The 19,818-nt window shown below is 40.6% G+C and overlaps 2 protein-coding genes across 2 annotated transcripts; both read right to left on the bottom strand.

The window, feature by feature from the left end:
* Positions 1 to 6,917: 6,917 nt before the first annotated feature.
* On the bottom strand, positions 6,918 to 16,880 carry LOC306912578 (uncharacterized protein). The gene is made up of 13 exons (XM_079488912.1): positions 16,725 to 16,880; positions 15,418 to 15,506; positions 14,743 to 14,968; positions 13,153 to 13,244; positions 12,265 to 12,445; positions 12,046 to 12,176; positions 11,036 to 11,141; positions 10,829 to 10,898; positions 9,828 to 9,890; positions 9,611 to 9,663; positions 9,082 to 9,119; positions 8,684 to 8,958; positions 6,918 to 8,023 (listed from the first exon to the last, which is right to left on the bottom strand). Exons 1-13 carry the CDS (start codon positions 16,749 to 16,751, stop codon positions 7,833 to 7,835), a joined length of 1,542 nt encoding a protein of 513 aa, XP_079345038.1. The 5' UTR covers positions 16,752 to 16,880; the 3' UTR covers positions 6,918 to 7,832.
* Positions 16,881 to 17,365: 485 nt separating this feature from the next.
* Positions 17,366 to 19,354, bottom strand: LOC306943193 (E3 ubiquitin-protein ligase TRIM39-like). The gene is made up of 2 exons (XM_079529396.1): positions 19,275 to 19,354; positions 17,366 to 18,398 (listed from the first exon to the last, which is right to left on the bottom strand). Exon 2 carries the CDS (start codon positions 18,366 to 18,368, stop codon positions 17,769 to 17,771), a length of 600 nt encoding a protein of 199 aa, XP_079385522.1. The 5' UTR covers positions 18,369 to 18,398; positions 19,275 to 19,354; the 3' UTR covers positions 17,366 to 17,768.
* Positions 19,355 to 19,818: the final 464 nt, after the last annotated feature.

The following is a 19,818-nucleotide window of genomic DNA, read 5'->3' as shown; positions in this document are numbered from 1 at the left end:
GACTAGTAGCATGCCAAAGTTTGTGCTATTACCATAGAGAATGCATTGGGCGTTTAAGTTAAATAACTCAGGAACTACAAAACATTTCAAAGTAAAAAGTTCCAGCATGTGTCTTCACAGTAAGCTGAATAATAAAAAGTGTGAATGGAGTTTCTAGGTGAAAGTGCTTTTTTGACGTGCCAATGTCTGCCATTGAGCCCCATTGTAAATGTCTCAAATTTGAAAACACTATATTTCTAAAACTATGAAACATTTCAAAGATTCCTTTTCAGGCAAACATGTCCACCGTAAGATGAACCTAAGTAGGCTAGAATGGGGTTGCTATGTGTAAGTATGTAGGACTAGTAGCATGCCAAAGTTTGTGCTATTGCCATAGAGAATGCATTGGGCGTTTAAGTTAAATAACTCAGGAACTACAAAACATTTCAAAGTAAAAAGTTCCAGCATGTGTCTCCACAGTAAGCTGAATAATAAAAAGTGTTAATGGAGTTTCTAGGTGAAAGTGCTTTTTTGACGTGCCAATGTCTGCCATTGAGCCCCATTGTAAATGTCTCAAATTTGAAAGCACTATATTTCTAAAACTATGAAACATTTCAAAGATTCCTTTTCAGGCAAACATGTCCACCGTAAGATGAACCTAAGTAGGCTACAATGGGGTTGCTATGTGTAAGTATGTAGGACTAGTAGCATGCCAAAGTTTGTGCTATTGCCATAGAGAATGCATTGGGCGTTTAAGTTAAATAACTCAGGAACTACAAAACATTTCATAGTAAAAAGTTCCAGCATGTGTCTCCACAGTAAGCTGAATAATAAAAAGTGTTAATGGAGTTTCTAGGTGAAAGTGCTTTTTTGACGTGCCAATGTCTGCCATTGAGCCCGATTGTAAATGTCTCAAATTTGAAAGCACTATATTTCTAAAACTATGAAACATTTCAAAGATTCCTTTTCAGGCAAACATGTCCACCGTAAGATGAACCTAAGTAGGCTAGAATGGGGTTGCTATGTGTAAGTATGTAGGACTAGTAGCATGCCAAAGTTTGTGCTATTGCCATAGAGAATGCATTGGGCGTTTAAGTTAAATAACTCAGGAACTACAAAACATTTCAAAGTAAAAAGTTCCAGCATGTGTCTCCACAGTAAGCTGAATAATAAAAAGTGTTAATGGAGTTTCTCGGTGAAAGTGCTTTTTTGACGTGCCAATGTCTGCCATTGAGCCCCATTGTAAATGTCTCAAATTTGAAAGCACTATATTTCTAAAACTATGAAACATTTCAAAGATTCCTTTTCAGGCAAACATGTCCACCGTAAGATGAACCTAAGTAGGCTAGAATGGGGTTGCTATGTGTAAGTATGTAGGACTAGTAGCATGCCAAAGTTTGTGCTATTGCCATAGAGAATGCATTGGGCGTTTAAGTTAAATAACTCAGGAACTACAAAACATTTCAAAGTAAAAAGTTCCAGCATGTGTCTTCACAGTAAGCTGAATAATAAAAAGTGTGAATGGAGTTTCTAGGTGAAAGTGCTTTTTTGACGTGCCAATGTCTGCCATTGAGCCCCATTGTAAATGTCTTAAATTTGAAAGCACTATATTTCTAAAACTATGAAACATTTCAAAGATTCCTTTTCAGGCAAACATGTCCACCGTAAGATGAATCTAAGTAGGCTAGAATGGGGTTGCTATGTGTAAGTATGTAGGACTAGTAGCATGCCAAAGTTTGTGTTATTGCCATAGAGAATGCATTGGGCGTTTAAGGTAAATAACTCAGGAACTACAAAACATTTCAAAGTAAAAAGTTCCAGCATGTGTCTTCACAGTAAGCTGAATAATAAAAAGTGTGAATGGAGTTTCTAGGTGAAAGTGCTTTTTTGACGTGCCAATGTCTGCCATTGAGCCCCATTGTAAATGTCTTAAATTTGAAAGCACTATATTTCTAAAACTATGAAACATTTCAAAGATTCCTTTTCAGGCAAACATGTCCACCGTAAGATGAACCTAAGTAGGCTAGAATGGGGTTGATATGTGTAAGTATGTAGGACTAGTAGCATGCCAAAGTTTGTGCTATTGCCATAGAGAATGCATTGGGCGTTTAAGTTAAATAACTCAGGAACTACAAAACATTTCAAAGTAAAAAGTTCCAGCATGTGTCTCCACAGTAAGCTGAATAATAAAAAGTGTTAACGGACTTTCTAGGTGAAAGTGCTTTTTTGACGTGCCAATGTCTGCCATTGAGCCCCATTGTAAATGTCTCAAATTTGAAAGCACTATATTTCTAAAACTATGAAACATTTCAAAGATTCCTTTTCAGGCAAACATGTCCACCGTAAGATGAATCTAAGTAGGCTAGAATGGGGTTGCTATGTGTAAGTATGTAGGACTAGTAGCATGCCAAAGTTTGTGTTATTGCCATAGAGAATGCATTGGGCGTTTAAGTTAAATAACTCAGGAACTACAAAACATTTCAAAGTAAAAAGTTCCAGCATGTGTCTTCACAGTAAGCTGAATAATAAAAAGTGTGAATGGAGTTTCTAGGTGAAAGTGCTTTTTTGACGTGCCAATGTCTGCCATTGAGCCCCATTGTAAATGTCTTAAATTTGAAAGCACTATATTTCTAAAACTATGAAACATTTCAAAGATTCCTTTTCAGGCAAACATGTCCACCGTAAGATGAACCTAAATAGGTTTGAATGGGGTTTCTAGGTGTAAGTATGTAGGACTAGTAGCATGCCAAAGTTTGTGCTATTGCCATTGGGAATGCATTGGGCGTTTAAGTTAAATAACTCAGAAACTACAAAACATTTCAAAGTAAAAAGTTCCAGCATGTGTGCCCACAGTAAGCTGAATTATAAAAATCACACCTGTGTGAACTGAGTGGTGTAAGGTCTTATATAGACTGAGCAGCTGTGGTCTGACGTAATGAAATCACACCCGTGTGAACTGGGTGACCATAGCAACCGTGCTCATTTTTTGAGCACAGACAGACAGACACGTAAACTAACAAAGCCAGTCGTAGGAGTGGTTTACACCACTCAAAAAGTGTAAATGGAGTTTCTAGGTTAAAGTGCTTTTTTGACGTGCCAATATCTGCCATTGAGCCCCATTCTAAATTTCTGAAATTTGAAAGCACTATATTTCTAAAACTATGAAACATTTCAAAGATTCCTTTTCAGGCAAACATGGCCACCATAAGATGAACCTAAATAGGTTTGAATGGGGTTTCTAGGTGTAGTAGCATGCCAAAGTTTGTGCTATTGCAATTGGGAATTTAAATTAAATAACTCAGAAACTACAAAACATTTCAAAGTAAAAAGTTCCAGCATGTGTGCCCACAGTAAGCTGAATTATAAAAAGCGTAAATGGAGTTTCTAGGTGAAAGTGCTTTTTTGTGCCAAAATCTGCCATTGACTATTGACACCCCAAAAAGTAGTGCTGCTTTAATGCCACAGGGAAAACTCAGTTTGTCCGCTTCACTTCGCTTCATACAGAACAGCAGTTAGGGCCTTGACACCAGGACCGGGATTCAAACCCAGAACCTTTGGCTCGCCAGGCTACTATACAGCTATACCCAAATTTTGGTTCCATGTATTTTGTACACTCAAAGACCCCTTTTCTACCAGTTGGTTCCCAGTGGGAATCGGTTGTTCTTTTTGGTTCTTAGTCCATGGGCTAGAGCTCCAAAATTGGAACGACGTTAATTATGAATTGAGTGGGCAAAACCATAATTGTTAACACCATAAAACTTTCACGACAATGATTTATTGTATAACATTGTTTTTTTGAGTGGTGTAAACCACTCCTACAACTGGCTTTTGTGTGCAGAAAAAAATGAGCATGGTTGCTATGTTCAAAATAATTTCTGACGTAATTAAATCACACCCGGGTGAACTGGATGACCGTAGCAACCATGGTCATTTTCTCTGCACAAAAAAAGCCAGTTGTGAAATCACATCCAGGTGTGATTTCATTACGTCAGATCAGAGCTGATCAGGCTATATAATACCTTACCTTATATAATACCTCACATCGGACAAAAACTCCAGCTGAATCAACTTCATGGTCACAAATCATCACATCAGAAGACGAGTCTACCTAGCCAAAGATCTTTAACGTCAGACATTACGTCAGACGTTAATATAGCTGATCATGCTATATAAAACCTTACACCACTCAGTTCACACGGGTGTGATTTTTTAAATATGCAAATGAGGCAGTATATAGGAAAATATGCAAAAATATATAATATGAAAAAGCTATTACTGTGGAAGGGTTATGATTTATTAATTTACTTTTATTGATCCTATAAACAATTTAATATAGGTATAGTTTTGTACATTCATAATTAACGTTCCAATGTTTAAGTTCATTTTTCATGGACTAAGAACCAAAAAGAACTGAACCATTGGGAACCAACCGGTACAAAAGGGGTCAAAGAGTTACAGACCAATAAGGGTCCATTTAGTTCCATTTGTACACTCTTGTACTTTGTTACAGGCCCTCACGGACCACCCCTGGTGGTCCCTGGACCACATGTTGAGAAACTGGTGCCATACTGGCATTATGTGACCTAAAATCTATGAGGTTGATGACTGCTGAGATGACTGTAGTTCCACCACACTGACACACGGTGGCAGTATGTGACCTAAAGATCTAGGATAGCATGGCTGTCTTACCCGAATACTTAGTTTAGAGCTCTTCCCAGCACTTATGTATGTAACATTCTTATAATTAATTGAATGTATGGTATATTAGAAATTCTCTCAAGTGTACTTTTACGCAAAAATGTTGAATACAGTACCTTTACTTGTAACAGTGAAATACATTGTGGTTAAAGTAAATAATCACCAAGCTGCTCACCTTTTTAACCCTGAACCAGTTTGATGACAGAATATTGTCCTCTTAACTCATGTTTACCAGCGAGAACATTTAGACATGTACTTGTAAAATAAAGAATGTGATAAAAGTTACACATTTACCTATATTACACCAATAAAACCAATTTGTATTATTCTTTATTAACTTTAAGATTACTAGACCTGTGCCCGGCTGTAGAGCACTGAGTCGGTAACGATGCAAGTTGGAGATCCATGCCCCACCTGGCTATGGAATACACATTGTACTTGTGTCAGAGTACCCGTTCCACCCATCTGTCTGTGTCCCTTTTATGCCCATATATGGAGATTTCTGTATCAGTCTCTCTGTCCCTTTATTCCTATATATGGAGTTCTGTGTCAGCCATGCCCAAATATTGAGTGCAGATCAGGCCAGCTCCATATATGGAGATAGAGGTGATCAGGTCCAGAACCCAGGCAGAGTCCTTCTGTGGCGGTTCTGGACAACCAACTCGACACCGGTCACTGCACTGTGGTGTGGAACGAGTGTGTGGAATTTGAAGTCATGGGGCGAACGGTTCTCTAGTTACATGGATTTCAGCCACACACACGCACAGAAACTTTTATAGTTAGATGTTTGCATTCCAAATTGAGTTAAATTCAAGCAGTTCACAAGCACCGAGATGGGTATTGCTGACTGCAATACAGTTTCGCAGGCATCATTTTCATAAACTTTCAAACTTTTTTGATTTTCTTTTCCCAAAATAGCAAATTACAATTAAATGAACCCTTCTATACATTACACACTTCATCACTTAACCTACAGTATACATTTAGATAACCGGGTTCCCCTAGGGCTCTATAATAGGACAGCTAGTATTTTTTTTATTACATCAGCCATTACATAAGCCATTTTCGTTGAATATTTGCTATTGTGGTTAAAATGTTCATGTAGGCCTACAGTAAACTGACATGAGAGTTGATCAGCGGAGCAGTTTCTATCTTCCCAGTATGACCCTGTATTTAAGAATGGCTAGTTTGTCAGTGAAGGTGCATCCAGTGAAAGAGTAGAGATGAACTGGCCTCCACATCATAAAAGGAAACCAGAACCTCCTCATAATCCACAAACACTCCCACTTTCTGGAGATTCTGTTACAGGGATGGAGACCTGAGGGTTAGCAAGAGTATGGTACTCATTTCCTTTCATCAACCTTAGTCGAGTAACCGTCCGATGTGATGCCTTCCTTCCGGTTGACAGGCCTTCCAACAACTCCTAACCTTCCTGAGAAGCTTTGATTTCCTAAGACTGACAACCAATTGGTGAATCTCACTATGTTGTCTGGGAGATTCTTCCTTGTTTCCATAAAACACTTGTTTTCCATCCTCAGACAGGATGAGATTGGGATGTGCTGTATCAGGGTCCAGAGTTTCATCCACTGCATATTGCTGGATTCTTCCCAGCTCATCACACAGCTTCTCCATCTCCTGACTGAGTCTTCTCCAGCTGAGCCACAGCTGTCTTCACAGTCCCCACATATGAAGACTGATGTACATTGACCTTTGTCCAATCCTTGGTGGGTAGAGGGCTGTTGATGGCTGTGACGTTCTGGAGGAGGTGGTCTTCAGTGTGAGAGCTGCCTCAGCTCAGAGCTTCTCATCTTTAACTCAGTGATTTCCTGTTGCAGCTCTTTAATGAAGCCTTCAGCCCGTTTGTTATTTTTTGCTTCTTTTCAATCACATTAATGAGCTCAGCCTGGCTTCTCTCGATACAGCTGATAAGAGCAGTGAAGACCTGCACACTGTCTGCTATCTCTTTGTCTGCATCTTTCTTACTGAGATCAATGGAGTGTTTGACCTCCTGAATCTTCACTTGTCTCTCTTGGATCATCTGTCTGGATCATCTGTCTTTCCCAGCTCAACCTTCTTTCCTTCACATTCTTCTTTCAGAGATACAATCTAACTTGTCACACAGAGTACAAGAAACCAACGTTTTCACAGTACGTGAGTAAATGTACTTAAGTTACTTTCCAAAACTGATTTTAACCCTGAACCAGTTTGAAGGCTGAACAATATTTACCAGTGAGGAAGTCTTCTATTCAAGAATAATCTTTTATAATTGGTAACAATTACATAAGTACATCAGAATTTCTTTTTTGTAAGTAATTAAACTTGACTGACTTTAAATTAAATAAATTAAATACAATCAAGTTATTGTACCAAGAAACAATGTAGGCTAGCGTAGACTTCAACAGTCTCACATACAGGAAGATTTTAACCAATTCAACTCTAGATCAATCTTTTCCTCACAATATCTTTCACAAACGTTTCCCAAAAATTATACTTGAATGACTTCAAATAAAGTTAAATGAATTACATACAATCAAGTTGTACCAAGAAATAAATGTACAGTAGGCTATCCTAGATTTCAAAAGTCTCACATACAGGAACATTTTAACCACTTCAACTCTAGCTTTCCTATTTGGGCATGTCATACAAATTTGTTAAAAGATCAATCTTTTACCACCCAGATGTTTCACAAACGTTTCCCAAAATAGCAGATCTACAAGCTCACATGTTGCAACATGACACCTTTTGAGCTTGTAGATCTCCTATTTTTGAATGGCTGAATAGCTTTTTTATTTTTTTAACAAAAATAATGTGCCATATCAGTCTCTGATTGTACACAGTATTTCAATTGACTGCATCCGTTAGGCACAGCAGTGAAATGTCTTGATAATTGTTGTCTTGAATGAACTGAAATCTAGAAAAAGTGCTCCTCGGAGCACAGGTCTCCACCAGGTCAGGAATGTTTGGACAATATGTGTAGGAGTAATATAAACATGTTTTGCTTTGCTTGCAAAAATGTGCCCCAAGGGTGGCATTATTTGTTCTCCAACGTAGGGGAAATGTGCGTACCATATTTGACAGAAATTGGAGGCTGCGTTCATGCCTTCGGCCTGGTGGAGACAATTAGATGTAGTTTGCATATGGTCACTGCTTTGTTATTATGCAGTTCTATCTGCAAAACTCCACACAACAGTTGCTTCTGATACTACGGTAGTATCAGTACCCCCTCCAGCCTTAGCCAGCTTCTTCCTGATCCCTCTGGTGGGGTTGTTAAAGGTGAGCGTCTCAGTGTGGTTCACAGGTGGGTTCCCTTCCACATTCAGAAACAGGTCACCGTCTTTGGCTTCACCTGCAAGAACAGAAAATGGACACGTTATTTGATTTAAAAACTGAACTTTATTTCTGGATAATAAATCTTTAGATAATATACAGTATTACACCAGCAGTGCTCATAGACAGATTTATTTTTTAAATGTTACAAATTGGTCATAGAGTAACACCAAAAAAAAAACACTGCATTTTCACTGAAACTTTACTATTTTAAATTCTTCTGGGATAAACAGTGTCATGCACGAACGAGGAGTGTGCCTAGAGCGTTCCTCGTACGTGTATACTCTCTACACCAGACGTTTCTTTAAAATAGTAAAGTTTCAGCAAAATTGCTGCACTTTTGAAGTTATGTGCTGCACTTTTGAAGTAGTGAAGAGGACAGACTGGATACAACAGTGTTTCCCAAACACTGGGTCGAGACCCATTTGTGGGTTGCAATATGAGCTTATACAACACTGAGGATTTAACACCGTAGGCAACTAACGCAGGTTCCGTACCAGCGACGCCGTCTGTGCAGTTTTTGTAGGCTACATTTTAATTGGACAGCAATTTATAATGATGGCCGGTTCAGTCGGTCCGCATAAAATGATCCAGTTTAATCTAGTAAACCGGATCGGACACACAGAGAACCGTCACATGCTTACTACCTACCACGAATATCATGAATCATTCTACTGACCCGTCTCCATCAACAGGAACGTCAACCACAATGGAGCCCTCTGCTCAAGTCCTCCCTTGAGCATCTTCAGAGCAGCCTCTGCTGCTTTGTGCTTGGCGGCCTTCTTGCTGTGCCCTCGTCCGGTGCAGCGGATCTCTCCCACAGAGACACGGAACGTGAAGGTGGGCCAGTGGGCCTGTCCCTCGGCCTTCAGCAGCTTATACACTGGGGTTCTGCATATCCGTGTCCCATACTCCTGCAACAGACTGATGGGCGTCTTGGGCATTTTCTCAATACTAGACGAAGAGACAAGAAAACAGTTGCTCTAGCTGGAAGGCCCATAAACTACCCCCCCCCCCCCCACACACACACACAGTGAAGAACCCTTATATAAAAGCACAGGCTAAAAGCATTGTTACCTGATCTGGTCAGTCTGCACGCTGACGTCTTTGTGGGCCTATTCAACAAGAACATAGGAGTCTGTTCATTCACAATTGAACTGAATGCATATCATTGCTTCAGACATCCAACATAATCGTTCCTGTCTGGCAGAAATCTTGCATCTCCATAATTCTACTTTTTTATGGGTTTTCTCACACACACACACACACACACACACACACACACACACACACACACACACACGTCTCAACTCTATGACCTAAACAAGGGGAGGCGGATTCTTCATGGTTCAATTAATAACTTTAACCATGGCCTCCCACTTTTTGGAACTTTTTCCAAATCAAAAATAATTGCCGTTTTAGAAGTTTCTAAAATATTGAAATTAGCCCATCTTTGCAAGCTCACAAATCGAGTTGTGAGCTAGTAGATGGGCTCATTGTATGACAGAGTATATACTGTACGTAGGGCTGAAGTTTAAGGTTCAAGTGAACAAAACTTGGATGGATGAATACCAAGTTATCAGATCAAAAAGGTTTGTCCATTTACCTCAACCCTTGGTCTTTTAGCCTCAGGTGATACTTCATCGGCTGCTCGTTTGACTGAGAAGGAAAAAGAAAGGAAAAGAAATACAGCCATTAACTTTCTTAGATTAAGTGTTAGATAGGTGGCATAGATTGATATATAAGTAGGCCTAATAATCAAACATAGTAGAAAAGGGTGCCGAGTTATGAATCCTCTGCAATAATTACACGTCCTAGCATACCTTGGGTTGGCCTTTGCAAACCTATTTCTATGGGGGCACTTCTGTCGATGCTTGGTGAAGTCGCTGTGGAGAAAAACACAGGAGTGAGTTAGCCATTAACCCTACAACAACTATTGCAATGATTGACCGGTGTGCTGACGCTGTGAGGATTTATGTGGACCTGCTGATAATTGGCAAAGATTTTAATAACATTAATGATACCAATACATTATAAAAGTATAGCCTACTAAGTTAGGTCCATTGATCCAATGTATTTAAATAAGGGTTTGAAATTGCACACATCCGTTAGGTGATCAGATGGGTGGTCAGATGGGTCCATAAAAGTGTGCAGTGGCGTAACTAGCATGACGCAGACAACGCAATTGCGTTGGTGTCCAGAGGCATTTGGGGCCCACAGCCACCCACCCGTAGCCTGGCTAATAAGCCAGACCGTGTGATATTAGTCTGGCTTATTAGCCAGGCTAACCCACCCATGCCGTCTGTAAAATACAATTATAAATACATACACGCGGAGATGACAATGACAGTGGCGTTGACCAAAGTTTGGTGGAGCCCGGTGGTGGCTGCAGCTAGCACACACGTGCCCTGCCCAACAGCTGTGGTGGAGTGTAGGCTAATAACGCAGAGGAAGTTAGAAGAGGCGAGGGCGCCCCAAAACAAAAATGCAGTTTGGGCTGTTTTCACCCACGGTAAGTCTATCCCTTAGGACCAACTGACCAATGTTCAACTGCTGTTCGGCCTTCAAAGTTCTCGTTTGAATATTTGCTACTACCACACATGCGGAGGGGGGGGGGGGGCGGAGACCAGCCTGCGTGACGTCTAGTTATGCCGCTGAAAGCGTGCACAAGAAATTTTACAGATCGTTTCAGCAGTGTTCAGATTAGCTCTGGACATACAAACACTACAGGCTGACCTTATAGGCGGCTAGACACCGGCAGAGCTACACTGTGAAACGGAACAAATTAAGCTGACATTCAGTTCAATAGTCAAATACCACTTACATCTTTCGCCATTGAGATAGAACAGTAGGCCAATTCGATCACGTCTTCTGACGACTGGAAAGTTTTCATTCTATTTTAAACAAGAAAATTAAATACATGAGTACAATTCCTTTCCAATTTTGTTTATCATAACTGATTGGCATAAGGAAAGAGGTTCATTTCAAATCAAGTGTACGATGATGGTAAGAATTATTCCAAGTGACTTACAGCAGCCATTTGCACATACAATGGATGAGAGAGATGCACATTGTTGAGCAAAAACAAAATTGACTCAATAGTATAATACTCCTTGGGCTGCCCCTCCTTCCCAGTTCTGAAAGAAGAAAACAGAAGAGATAACTTTTAAAAAGACAGGTTTGGACTCTGGAGTCACTGTTATTGATGGCGAAAACTAGAGTTCTCAACGGGCCCGAAAATTAAGGCCCAGCCCTACCTGGGCCCTCATCAAACCCTGTACACTCAAGACAATGTCCCCACTACCACCCTTAGATCTCCATATACTGTATGGAGCTCACCTGTTCTGACATTCCATTTGTTGATCTGACCTCATCAAACCCTGTATACTCAAGACATGCTCCTTATATGGCCAGTACAGAATACGTTCCATGTTGATCTGACCCCCATTTTTAAAATAATTAACACCTTTCCCCAAGCACAAAGCGTCCAGGTGATATCCCGATCTTAAAATGAGGTGCTTCTACAGCTAATATTCATGTCATCATGTACTCAGGAGTCAGGTGATGAGCCCTTTAATGACATCAACCTTATAAGTCACATGGCAGTGGCACTGTGCGAAGAACGCGCACGCACGATGCAATGACGATTGCAAACCGGGGGATAGTTAGTTAGGCAGACAAAGTAACACAACAGAATCAAACCACTTGGCAAAGTTAGAAACCCAACTACAATTACAATACACAGATAGATTAGATCTCTGGTGTTGTTCATGTGCACTCTATGCGCTACACAGATTTATTCTGCACGGGACGTTCCTGAGCTGTGCGCGCGCACACACACGTTAGGGGGAACATTGGGCACAACCCGTACTTGTATGGACTTTACACACTTACAACAAGAGGGGTGGAACCTGGAGCCTATACTATATTAAGGGACCAGGAAAAGTTCAAGCATTTTTAGCCTCCTAGTCCTAACACTAAGATTGCTGTTGCTAAAGGCCTACAGAATGCATTTCTCCAGCCGTTCAACGTGAGCCTTACCCCCAAATGATGTAGTTGGTCTTGACATTTCTGGGCCAGGAGAACTCCCCGAATATCACCTTGTCTCCTTTGGTGACAATCTCCTTCTTCAGGATGTTGTACTGACGGAGAACACTCAACACGTCCACCATCTTAACAATTAAATCAATCACTATCATTTGTTTGACAATTCATCTGCAACAAAAATGTCATAATCGTGACGTTGAGGTTGGAACTGACCTTGGTGGTCTGGGTTCTCCAGACCGTCTCTCTGGCGATCTCCCTGGTGACGTCCGCAAAGCTCCTCTGCTTCAGGGTGATGTCGTCGCCCAGGTCCGTTTTGATGGTGGAACGTTTTTTGGCCATGATCTTGTCCTTGATGGCTGCGATCTTCATCACAGACATGGCCTCGGACAGCGACCTGGGAAAGAAAACAGGGTTGTGTTCAGATTCATTTATTATTGCCCTTGTTAAAGACTTTAATACACTTGTTTAGTTTTCTTCCTCAGTTCGGATGAAATCTACACATGGTTGAGGCAAAGTTGTTCCCCTATCCAGATTGGAATGTGATAAATAAATAAATTCTGACATGTAAAAAACCCACATGGAAACAGATTGTTGCTAATTGAGATGTGTCTCAGTCTGGACACATTTCAGTCCGAAATCGCATGACAAAGAATTTGCAGTATGAACAAACCAGAAGTAACGCAAACAACTTCAGTCAAACAAAAATGATGCAAACGTATTGAATGCACAGCTCAAAAAGTGGAACATGAAGAGAATATTCAAAATCCAATTTGGGCGAACATTTCTCAGATTATTCAAAACTATACTTGAACGGCAACATGGAAAAAGTGTATAGTTTATAATGCCTTAATAATCAGAGTAGAAGGCATACTGTAGATCCGAAAGGTGTCCCTTTAGGGCCAATGACAGAACATGAGTGCTGAGTGAGTGCTTTATTTTTGCTTTGTTTATGAAGTATGAACCAAGCAAATACAAATGTGAAGAACTCTTATATAAAAGCACAGGCTAAAAGCAGAGTTGCCTGATGTGGTCAGTCTGCACGCTGCCTTCTTTGTGGCTCTCCAGACACGCAGCTAGATGCTCCTTATTATCCAGACGTACCTGATGTGGTCAGTCTGCACGCTGCCTTCTTTGTGGCTCTCCAGACACGCAGCTAGATGCTCCTTATTATCCAGACGTACCTGTTCCTCATCCTAAAGAACAAGAACAATTGAACTGAACGGACATCCAACATAATCGTTCCTGTCGGGCAGAAACCTTGCATCTCCATAATTCACTCCCGGAAAATGAATCCACTATTATATTTCGATGTACTTGATTGTAGCAAATTTAGCCGATCTACAAGCTGCAAGCTATTTTTTTTGGACATACAAGATTTCCACCCAACAGTGACCTTCAAAAAGTCCTGTTGCTGTGCTTGAGCTTGAGAGTGTGGTGGTTTTGCCACCTACGGTTAACGCTATGCACAACTTTCAAGTCTGAGACTCAAATGACGAAATTTCAAATTTTGAGTAAGGACAGCTCGTTTGGGCAGAGGATAAATTGTGATTTGACCTTCCTGATCCTACCTGACCATAGAATCTAAGGCTTAATTTACACTGGCAACCAAATCCAGCCGGAGTCAAATCTGTGCCACATCCGCAAAGCACTTTCTTCAACGCCAGTTGCCGTTGAGCTCCCCCGCACCCCGCCTCCCCGCTCCTATGGACAAAATGTTATTCAGTTTGCAGAATGGGTACAGTTCAAGGAAAGTAAAGGTCAACAAAATCTGCTAAGAGGATAAAACCAGAAAAAGCACTAAAGACTTGTTTACATATGGGTCCTCCATTTTCAATTCATCAGAACATTTAAAGACATACAAATATGCAATACAAATATACACTTCTTGAAAAAAGAAAAAAAAATCACCAACGCTGATAATAAGCTCCATAATTGCATTCAAATAGAAATCCATCTCTCCTTTTTTACTGAACTGTGTAGGCTATATGCTAATATAACCCCACAAGTTAGCATTGTACATGCACAAATAAGCCTTCTAATTTCATTATTGCAATATCTATCAGTTTTTTGTGTATATTATAGCCTATAACCCCCCAATGTAGTGGCCCAATGTAGCGCAAATACACCGCATTAAAATGGCAATAGCAATCTATATATCTTTAGTTTTAGCGCTTGCTCGCCTGTCATGCATGCCGGGGAGGCGGGGTGCACCATGCGGGGGAGTGCAACGGCAACTGGCGTTTAAGAAAGTTCTTCGCACCACATCCAGATTGGATTCCAATTTGTTGAAATAAGTCTAAACACAAACAAGTGTTTTTACAAATGTGACTTGAGCCAAATTCAGAGGTGGTTTCAAATCTGATCCGTCTCAGTCTGTGTACTTGATCTAACTACCAAAGCCACATCAAACTGTCCAAAATGTCACTTGGAGCCGAAATAATGAAGTAAAATAATGTTTTATTCTCTAAAAGGATACCTGGATAGTTACGTTATGACTTGCAGCTTTAGTAACAAGAATCTCATGTGTTTGTTTCATTGATTCAGTTTGCTGCTGACATACAGTATGAACTAAATGGGGCCATGGGATACAGATAAAGGCTTTGTTTAGACTTCATGGAACCGTTAGGAACCGTAATCGATAAGCAGAACCGGAATGTCATAATCGTGACTGGACTGGAGGTTGGAACTGACCTCGGTGGTCTGGGTTCTCCAGACCTCGGTGGTCTGGGTTCTCCGAGTCCAGACCACCTCTCTGCTGACGATCTCCCTGGTGACGTCCACCTCAGTGTCCACAAAGCTCCTCTGCTTCAGGGTGATGTCATCGTCCAGATCCGTTTTGATGGTGGAACACTTCTTGGCCATGATCTTAACCTTGATGGCCAAGATCTTCTCCACAGACATGGCCTCGGACAGCGACCTGGGACACAGGAAGAAAACAGGGTTGTGTTCAGATTTATGAAAGACGCACAGATATATATTTTTTTTTCTGTAAAGACTTTAATACACTCGTTTTGTTTTCTTCCTCAGTTTGGATAAAATCTACAAATGGTTGAGGCAAAGTTTGTGGGCTATCCTGATTGGAATCGGACGCGTTTGATAAATTCTGACATGCAAAAAAGTAAAAACCCACATGGAAACAAATGGTTGCTAATCGGATTCCAAACACATTCCTAGGTGGTTTGAAATGCGATACAAAACTGAGATGCGTCTCAGTCTGGACACGTTTCGACGTACGATGGTGCCTGACGGGGCAATGACAGAACATGAGTGCTGAGTGAGTGCTTTTGCTTTGTTTTTAAGTCTGAACAAAGCAAATACAAATGTGAAGAACTCTTATATAAAAGGAAAGGCTAAAAGCATTGGTACCTGATGTGGTCAGTCTGCACGCTGCCTTCTTTGTGGCTCTCCAGACACGCAACGAGATGCTCCTTATCCAGACGTACCCGTTCCTCATCCTAAAGAACACAAACATGGAAGTCTGTTCATTCACAATTGAACTAAACGGACACCCAATGTAATCGTTCCTGTCAGGCAGAAACCTTGCATCTCCCCCCCCATAAAAGAATGCCCTATATTTCGACATACTTGATTGTATCATTTTCTGACAAGTAATGGTTTTGGAACAAGATTTCCACCCAACAGGTTCAAAAGGTCTTGTTGCTGTGCTTGGGCTTACAGTATGAGAGTGTGGTAGTTTTGCCACCTGTACGGTTAAAGCTGTAACTTAAGGACAGCTCGTTTGGGCAGAGAATCTAAGGCTTCATTTACACTGGCAGCCAAATCCAGCATGAATCAGATCTGTGCCACATCCAGATTGGAATCCAATGAGCCACATTCAGAGGTGGTTTGGTTTCAAATCTGATGTGTCTCAGTCTGTAGTGTACTTAATCTAACTACCAAATCACATCAAACTGTGCAAAACGTCACTTGCAGTAATGAAGCAAAATAATGTAAGGATACGTTATGGCTTGCAGCTTTATTATAGTACCAAGAATCTCATGTTGTTTTTGTTACATTGATTCAGTTTGCTGACATGAACCAATGGGGCCATGGGACAGATAAACGCTTTGTTTAGACTATGGAACTGCAGTGAATTCATTATTAGGTTGTTCTATTCACTGGCAACAGCTGTTGAATCATTTGTTTGAGTCGACTGATCATGGTTACAACTTACATGATCTGACAATGATACACAGAAAAAAAAGTGATGTTGTGGTGGATGCACTGTAGCCAAATCATTCACATTAGTATTGAGGAAGGGGTTTGTTTTGCAGCAGTCTGGAACCAATACATTCTGGTGGACAACAAGGGGAGATGCGATTTGACTGGTCTCAACTCACCAAAACAACTAGCCCGTCTCCGGACCCCCCGGGTTGAGCTCCTTTGGTCCAAAGGAGCTCAACCCGGGGGGTCCGGAGACGGGCTACAAAACAACAAGGGGAGGCTTTGGAACTTTTTACAAATTAAAATAATTGACGTTATAAAAGTTTATTTTAGATGGGCACATTGTATAACAAAGTATAGTACCGGTATACGTAGGACTAGGGGTAGGTACCGAACCTCGGGAGTCGGGACCAAGCAGGTACACATGAAGGAGTCAAGAAAAGAAAGACTCAAGTGAAGTTAGACTCAAGTAGGAACTTGGAAGGAATAATAGCCAGGAGGCAACTAACCTTGTAAGAAAGCTTTGCTGTTTCCATCTTGAATTAACCAAACTAAACGTGAGAGCGGGTGAGCAGAGTAGCTGGCTGGCTGCGCAGAGCGAAATAATTCACAGCGGCTGTAAACGGTTGTCTTTGATTGAGCAGAGCCAGGGTTCTGGAAGATGAGATGACTGTAGTTACACCATACTAACACATGGTGGCAGTATGTGACCTAAAGATCTAGGATATATGATCCTTGTTCTCACTTGGTTGATTTTTAACAACAGGGCTGATTTAGGATCTGTTGACTGTTAATAACATTAACCAGTGTATATAGGGCCTAAATGAATGAATGCTCTCAAAAGTATAGTTTTGTCCATTTACTCAACATTTTGAATACACTTTTACTTGTAACTGAATGTTTCTCTACATTGTGGTATTGTTACTTTTATGTCTTACCTGCTCACCTCCCTGCTCACTTCCCTGAACCAGTTTGATGATTGAATATTGAACACATTTAGTAGTGAGGAAGTTTACACCATATGGCATATGGTGTAAACTTTGTCATACTTTTTTTAAATCAAAGCTAAAAGTTTTACATTTGCATATGATACACAATAAGGAAACATTTGTGTCATTTGAAAAAAAAAGTTGATTTATTTTTGCACTACAAAGTGATTAAAATTCAAGCAGTCTCAAGCATTTACAAATTACAAATAGTGATTTCATAATCATATTTTCATCATGTTCAACTTAACATAGGACTTAACAACTTGGAATAAAATAAAATGCAATGTATTCAAGTTATTGTATCAAGAAATGAAAGGAGACTGCCATGTCAACAGTCTCAAATACAGGGAATATATTCTAACCACTTTAACAAAACAAAACGAATATGCAAAAAAATATTAAATCTTTTTATTTTGTTTTTTTTATTATTACATTTCCCGGGACACATTGAGAGCTTGTAGATCTGCAATGTTTGCCAAATGTTTGAACCCAGAATAGGTATGCTAGGGTTCATGTGGTTAAAATAAAGATACATTTTCATGTAAAGCTGAGCATCAAATGAGTCTAAGCTGTGACAGCGACAGGAGAGATGATCAGAGGAGCAGAGTTTTTGCCTTCAAGGTTGTTACAAGGACAGAAGAATGGATAGAGTTTGTCAGTGAAGGTGCATCCAGTGAAAGAGTAGAGATGAACTCTGGTCTCCACATCATAAAAGGAGACCAGACCCTCCTCATAATCCACAAACACTCCCACTTTCTGGACCTGCTGTCTTATAGGGAGGAGGACACCACGGTCATCATTAGCTATGTAATCATTTGCATTCTTCAAACATATAGTCCAGTAACCATTTGTGGGTCTTGGCGCGAGTAGTGCCTTCCTGTCGATGGATTCTCTGGCCACACCTAGATACCAGTTGGTCTTATCTTTAGCCTGAACCTCATAGTAAAACCTTCCTGAGGAGAAGCCTTGTTTCCCTAAGCCGTATGCACAATTAACGAATCTCTCTTTGTTGTCTGGGAGATTCTTCTCTATGCCATCGTGACTCACTTGTTTCCCATCCTTAGACAGGAAGAGTTGGCACTGTGCTGTATCAGGGTCCAGAGTTACATCCACTGCATACTGCCAGAGCGCTTTCAGCTCAGCATCGCACAGCGTCTTCGCCATCTCTTCACGGAGTGTCTTCTGAGGCACAACCTTAAAATATAACACCATATTGTTACGGTCAGATCAGAGAATTATATTAGACCAGTGGTTTCCAACCCTTTACATATCAATTGAGTCCATTATTTATTCTGCATTTAAGCCATGGGCCTCTCAGACCCAAAACTTGTCTTCGAATATTTTGTTGCCGTTGAATAAGATGTCCACAATTCCATGCTGTAATGATGTGGTAGGCCTACCATAGGAGAGATAACAGGCAAACATTGATCAAAATAACAATTCTTCTACATTCTCTAATTGTGTAAGCGTCTTGTAAATAAATAATGCAGATGTTTAACAATAATTTAACTCTCGAGAGAGTTAAAGATCTGGGAAGGGTTCATGTGGTTACCAACTCTCCATCATTTAAGATTAACTGGGGACCACCTGGAACCCCCTCCAGGACCAATTGTGGTCCCCGCACCACTGGTTGAGAGAACCACTGTATTAGACCATAACATTTGTTTTAATGAAGGATTAAAGGCCTATATTGCAGCAATATAAGCCTATATTGCAGCTTATATTGACTAGTACATTTATGTCGGTTAGTGCTGTTGACATTTATTTATGCATTGATGTCAGTGAGAATAATTGAGTGAGGAACTTATAAGGAGGAAAGTATTTCCACTCGGGAGGGATTTAGAGGCCGGTCAGACATTAATATAGTAATTATACTGGATAATACAGAAATAAAACAAAACAAGGAGAACAAGAATCAGGAAAATGTTAGTGGTTATAGTACTGACAATGCATCACATCAGCAAACAGTTATATCTGAGAAATGTCAAAGTTTGTTGTACAAGCAGGTGTAGAGCACGAATGATGAAGGGAACATAATTTAGAACGCATTTAAATAATGATATGTGTTACCTGAAATAATGAGAGCTGGAAATTGACTGTGGTCCAAAGCTTTATTCTGTGCACAGAAGTCCAGTATAGTGTCACAGATACTGCTGTAGCCAGAGTGTGCAGAGGAAAGAGAAGAGAGAGAACATGTCAGTCCGCGCCCACTTAAATACATTTGGGTATACATACTGTAGGGTGTGTCTTATCTATAGGGCACACACAATGCCAATGCCAGGCAGGCTGGGGGCCTGGCATTAGCCAGCCGTTGATAAATAACGACAATTGCAGTGATAGCATCTTCTAGAATGTTCTTCAACTTTGTTCACACTTCAAACCAGGCGCGGCACCACCATTGGGCGGTAAGGGACAAGTGCCCTCCCTGTATCAGCTCTATCCCATGTGATTCTTGTTCACATGGTGTCGGATTGAGTGTAAAAGTGAATGTCTCTGTTTTGAACACTGGTGTGAGTACCACTAAACAACGTGAAAGCAAGTGAGGTTATTCAACCTTCACTTGCTTTCACATTGTTTTAGCTCTAATCCAGTGATTCTGAACCAGGGGGTCCAA

The sequence above is a fragment of the Electrona antarctica genome, assembly GCF_951216825.1.
Source record: "Electrona antarctica genome assembly, chromosome: 19".
Taxonomy (NCBI): domain Eukaryota; kingdom Metazoa; phylum Chordata; class Actinopteri; order Myctophiformes; family Myctophidae; genus Electrona; species Electrona antarctica.
The sequence above is the reverse complement of the archived record's forward strand: the minus strand, read 5'-3'. Positions and strand labels throughout refer to the sequence as shown.